The following is a 6317-nucleotide window of genomic DNA, read 5'->3' as shown; positions in this document are numbered from 1 at the left end:
GAGGATTAAAGAAGCGCCCACACGAGGGAGATGGAGTCGGCGGCGCGCGAGAAGACAGCCGAGGCCGGAACGAAAGACAGAGCGACTGCGTGTGAACGGGGCCTAAACACCTCGTTCTCCAGGTTCCAGCGGACCTTCGTCCTCCGTGTTTCCCCCTGCCGGATGTTCCTCTTCCGCCGAGGGGCGCGCAGGGGGAGAGGGAACGCACCACCGAGTGCACTCGCTCGGGGGACGGAGAGCGCGATTGCTGCTCTCGCGAGGAGGAGCTCGGCTGTCGCCTCGAAGGCCAAAGCCCGACAGAGACAAAGGACGGCTCGGAGTTTCCATTAGCGTTGCGCCTCGGAAAAACGACTCGCCTCGCCGACTAAGCGCTCGCTATTATGAATAACCGCAGACTTTTTTGTACCATTAACGGAGCGCACGGGCGGACCGGGATGATTTCTTAACCCGTAGCCAGCACGATCGTCCAGTGGGAACGTAACGATCGATTGCCAGACGAGCGAGTTCTTTGGCTGCTGGAAAAGTTGTTTTTTTCTCTCTTCCGAGCAGCCTATTGGCGAATAGGGTGAATTGTTAATCACGCGCGCTCTAGAACCATAGGCAGAAGGGATATTATGCTTGGCGTTCTAACGTGACGTCGCAAATATCGGATCTCCCCATTCGTGCCTTCGAATTCCTCGCCAATAAACTGTGCCGTAAAGGGAAAAAGGGATTTTGCCCTAAATGTGGAAGGTTTGCGTGCCAAAATGCAGTGCTGAAAAATGCATCGAAAAATGCTTATTTGACATAATACTCTCGTCTTCGCAGCTTTCCCTTTACTTCACATATGCAATTATTATGCACTTAAGAGAGCGTAGAATACCCACCATCGTCCCGTTAAACTGCTCTACCGACCGAGCATGCCTGTAAACAATTTTTCAATATAGAATATTTTTTTGACCGTTACGATACTGCAGTATTAAACTATCGTAAACAAAAGTTTTTTTTTTTTTTTAATACAATCGAGTTCTTACGCAAATTCTCATATATATATATATATATATATATATTTAATTTTTTGATTTTATGTTTTATAATTTTTCGATTTTATAATTTACAATTCCTATTTTATTTTACATTTTATGCGTATATTTATATATTATTACATTATATATTATGTATGTCGAAATTATTATTTTACTCAATGTCCTTTAATAAATGAAATAACTTGAAAGGAATTCTCATGTATAAGCCATGAATTCACAATGGGACCTTAATACTCAAAGGCATCAAATTGTAATTTGTCATTTACAATGCTTTAATTTTAAAAGCATTAATGATTTCGCAGATTCACAAATACTCATATTTGTTAATTCTATCGTGCAATGATACATCTTTTGATGATACGACTACAATATACAATGTCGCGTTCATGAGATCTTTTTTCGGACCAAAAACTTTATTAATCTTAAAGTATACTTTGACATTACCATGTAAAATCTGCTGAGCTAAATAAATTTTTTGAATTTTATTTGAATTTCTGATTTTCGTTATATCATTAAATATAAATTAAAAAAATTTATTACCTGCGGATACTCATTATTAATTTATATTATTCATTTGATACTTATCGAGATTATTTTATACAAAATTTTGAGATGTCACGGACCCTGTTCATATATCAGAAAATTTCATATAAATGTTCAGAGGACGTAAATTCAGTTGATAAAATTATGCCTCGATGGCTTCTACGCATACTTGGCTAATTTATAAACAATACACGAAATCAAACCACGATATTGATAATTTAATTAAATTATTTAATTGTTATATAGTTTTATTTTGAATGTCCTGACATTCATAAACAGTTACAAAAAAATTCTGAATAGTATACAAAAAAAAAAAATCAGCATTCTCAATATGTATCACAATCAATGGCGATGACAATGACTTTAATAGGATAAAATTAGTTAATTATAAATTAAATTCATGTAGACTTCCGTTATTTACAATACAATATACATGAAAAAAAATTTATCAAAAGGAGATGTAAAATTTTTTAAGTAAAATAAAAATATCACTTATATATCGTTGAAAATATTTATTACAAATTGAAGAATAAGCGATCGTATGTTCAACACTATATCTTTTATATTTTGACTTTCATTATAGATCTGAGGTACACATTACATGAAATAAAAAATATAACACATTTTAATTGAATATCTTATGATGTAAAAGCAGCAAATATGTAGTTAAAACGTGGTTATTTTTATGTATAGTGACGTTTTAAATTTCACGTAATTAAAATGAAAAGCAACGTATACAATGGAAATTTATAAAAATTCGAATTTCTATAAAATAGCCGTAATTAAAAATTTTTTTTGCGCAAGTATTACAATGTCGATTAGATTTTCTTAATGTCTCAGTGTACAGTTATAATTGCCGTTACCACGATTTCTATTGTATATAATATAGGATGAAAACATTATGAAAATATCACCTAAATAAAAAACAATCCAATTTCGTAAATATTGAATGGATATTTGCTGTTAAGGTACTATCGGCAATCTATATATATATATATATATATTTATCCGTGTATTTGTACGATCTGTGTATATTAAATAGCGTATTTAAAGCATGTGAGTTATTAAATATGTTTAATACGCTATAGACACTAATACTAAAGTTGAATACTAAATTGTGTACATCCATTGCGTTCATTTAAACGTGCACAATTTTATTCAATATAGAGTGCTTAGAACACAAAATACCATTAAAAAAAAAGAAAAAAAAAAAACTCATAGAAGAAATGTAATATTTGAATTTTATTGAAATATTGTGATGACAGCGATAATGTGTATATAATGCAACTTTGGGTAGAATAATGACAATGATGCATTCAATTTTAAATAACTGTATTCTCAGAATTCTTAAATACAATCAGTCATAACTGAAAACTCTATACGTAGTTATTACGGTACTCTCGGTTTTCGGAACGTACCTTTAATATGCCCTTCTCTATTTCTGACGTACTCATCGACATTTGTCCCTCTCGTCGAAACGGCCAATGCGAAGTATCCGAACGATTGATGTTAATTTGTTGTGTTGAACGTTGTTGGAGAAGGTCGGTTGGGTCTGTCGAAATTTTTCATGTAGTCTTGTGAGTATTTACTTGTGAGTATAATTTTATTATATAATCTCATATACATATATATATATATATATATATATATATATATATATATATATATATATATATATATATATATAAATATATATATATATATAAACTCTTCATCTTTGCACATCTATTGATATTGGCACGACTGTGTTCCACTATGATTTACTTAATAATTAGTGAAAAATTTGTGAATTACCTCTCGAGGGTATTTACTATCAAATTTTAATATTAAGATGAACAGAATGAATTATTCATTAACTAAAATAATTATTTTAGCTACGTTTTATTGGTCAATATCTGCATTACAATTTTGTAAACACAAGAGATTAAAAAAGTATAGGCTGCAGTTTATGTTTATATTATCATTTAAATTATTTCAATCCAACGTAATGGAAATAAATCCTTTGCTAAAATTTGTTTCAAAGGATGATGAAATTCAGTACTGGATGAATGTCGCAAATCAAATGTATCAAAGGTATACACACACACACACACACACACACACACACACACACACACACACACACACACACACACACATATATATATATATATATATATATAGATTCGTACATATACTACCGTCAGTTTTGATATACAATTTTGTAAGCAAGTAAATTATCGACACAAAATTAAACTAATTAGTGAATTTAAATTAAAGAAAGGAGGATGCGGAGCAAGAGTTGCAGGAATATCAAGTACATTCACAGTTGCTGGAGAGGGAATTGGAGACATCTTTCAATCAATCTGATAGAAGGAATTGTGAATTACATAAAATTAATTATAAACTGACAGTAGATAACGAAGATCTAAAAAATCGTCTCGATGAACAAATTCAAATATACAGTACCCTACAGTCGGACGTTCAAAATCTTAAAATATATAATGAAAATCTGCTAAACCGTATTCGAAAATTAGAGCAAAACAATGATGATTTAGAACGATTCAACAGGTATATATATATATATATATATATATCAAATATTTTATACTTGATTCGTTTTATATCAATTTATTTTAATTGTGTTTTTCGTACGATTTGTGCTTAGAGAAAAAACAGTATCAGGAGAAGAATTGGAATCTCAATTTAACATGACTCTTGAAAAACTTGCATTCCTCGAAACTGAAGTAGATGAAATTGAAAGTTTAAAATGCATTGTTCAACGATTACAAGAAGAAAATAGAGGTATCACGAATTTAAAAAAAAAAAAACAAAATATATATATATATATATATACCGTATTTAATGTACTCAGTGCTAAATTTATTTTGTCTTATAGATTTAAGGCAACAAATACAAGTTGAACATCAACAACGGAATATGAATATTCAAGAAGATACGGAGAACGGATATTCACAATTAGTCTGTTCTGCACTTCAAAGTGATAACAAAAAATATATAATAAATAATGAACAGATAGACGAACAAGAAGGACAGGAGGGTAAAGTGATGCCATGTGATATATTAAAGTATGTACGCGAGTTAGAACAAACAATCGAGTGTTCACAACAAGTGCATAGGTAAACTTCAGGCTCCTTTCATTTTTATTATATAATAATATTACGTTCTACATCGATACTCAAAATAATTATATATAAAGTAATAAAATTTAATTTTAAACTTCATATATGTATTATATAAGTTGTAAATAACGTACAGTATATTATTAACTATATGTACTTTTCCTTTTACAATGATACACTTTTACTCTTTAATATGATAATAATAATAATAATAATAATAATGATAATGATAATGATAATAATAGTAATAATATTGTAATACGATTTCCTTTAATCAATGTTCTAAAAGAAATTACATTTACAAACATAAATATCTTTTCCGTCTATGAATGAAACGTTCTTACGGTTCAACTAAAAAATAAGCAAATTTATTTAAATAAGCAATAAGACTGAATTTTAATACAAAGTTTTCTCTACATAGTGCAACTAAAGCATCGGAAGAAAAGCTAAAATGCAGATTAAATACAGCCATTAAGAAGATAGCGTCACTAGAGAATGCATTGAACGAAAAAGATGGTTATACTACTAATACAATTCGGCGAATGAAGGATGAAAAGAGAGGTAGATATAAATGCCGTTTATGAGCAATTTTGTGCGAAATTATTTTAACTAATCGTGTAAATGGCTTCCAGATATGTCACAGGATGTTGATGTGCGACTGCGCAGACATAAGGATAAGAATATTGATAAGAATCCTCGTCCACGTTCCGACTCCAATAAGGATGATATTCAACGAAATTCCAATTCGAGTCGTTTAGGTCGTCACATCGAGAATAGAGTGAAGAAGGTGAAAGAAGAGGAAAAGCGACAACAAAATCTAGTATGGTTCTTGAAACGGTGGCGGTATTCTCATCTGAATTGGTTACGCAAACGGGAACAATAGAGAGTTGTCACGATAGTTTGTTTTTCTTTTTTTTAAATTTTTAATTTTTTTATCTTGGCATTGAACGCTTATGATTTAGAATTGAATTTTTCCATCTCGTCAACTTCACGATTCGCACATTTTCTCTATTATAAATACATATTTTATCTCGTATGTTACGAAAACATACCGAATATTCTTAATGGTCTTTTTTGAGAAGATGTACATATATATATATATATATATTTTTTTTTTATGATCAATGATATTAATGATAAAGATGAAGTACAAAATGCATTTTGTATTTCATTGGTGTATAAACGTTCTATCGTGATGATTAATTTTATTTATTTCAAGTAAATTGTTTACATGGCATTATTTTGTTGTAGCGGCCTTATTAAAATACGTTAGACAATAATACATACGATTTAATTTGACATTGTTTTACTTTATACTATTGATTACAACTTTTTAGTACTGAGAATAAAGTTAATCCAAAGGTCCTCGATTTGTATAAACAATCGTATGTACTCTTTCCATATTTAGTAAACATAAGATGAAAATAAAAGCCTTGATATTTATTAATAAAAAAATTAATTGCACGTGATTATGTCGAGTAAATTCAGCCGTTAAATACGTATGTGCTTTGTTCGTTTTGACGAGAGAATTTCTTTTCATTAGTTCTAAATGTATTATATAAGGAGAAGTAACTGTACTTTCCCAAGTTATGATGCAACTGAAATATCTTCTGCTTTTGAAGAGCGT

The 6317-nt window shown here is 30.5% G+C and overlaps 1 protein-coding gene across 2 annotated transcripts in view; it reads left to right on the top strand.

Moving 5' to 3' along the window:
* Positions 1 to 5727, top strand: part of LOC105367383 (nuclear distribution protein nudE-like 1) — a 6307-nt gene extending 580 nt beyond the window's left edge. The window contains exons 1-7 of one of the 2 annotated variants that reach the window (XM_011506078.1): positions 2825 to 3145; positions 3443 to 3641; positions 3828 to 4118; positions 4216 to 4352; positions 4447 to 4687; positions 5112 to 5251; positions 5323 to 5726. In XM_011506078.1, coding sequence (XP_011504380.1) covers positions 3517 to 3641; positions 3828 to 4118; positions 4216 to 4352; positions 4447 to 4687; positions 5112 to 5251; positions 5323 to 5573 — 1185 coding nt within the window. In that variant the 5' untranslated portion in view covers positions 2825 to 3145; positions 3443 to 3516 and the 3' untranslated portion in view covers positions 5574 to 5726. Of the gene's footprint in view, positions 1 to 2824; positions 3146 to 3442; positions 3642 to 3827; positions 4119 to 4215; positions 4353 to 4446; positions 4688 to 5111; positions 5252 to 5322 lie in introns of those variants that run through there. The other variant, XM_011506077.1, reaches the window with a different exon arrangement.
* Positions 5728 to 6317: the final 590 nt, after the last annotated feature.

The sequence above is a fragment of the Ceratosolen solmsi genome, unplaced genomic scaffold (assembly GCF_000503995.2).
Source record: "Ceratosolen solmsi marchali unplaced genomic scaffold, CerSol_1.0 scaffold7, whole genome shotgun sequence".
Lineage (NCBI taxonomy): Eukaryota > Metazoa > Arthropoda > Insecta > Hymenoptera > Agaonidae > Ceratosolen > Ceratosolen solmsi.
The sequence above is the reverse complement of the archived record's forward strand: the minus strand, read 5'-3'. Positions and strand labels throughout refer to the sequence as shown.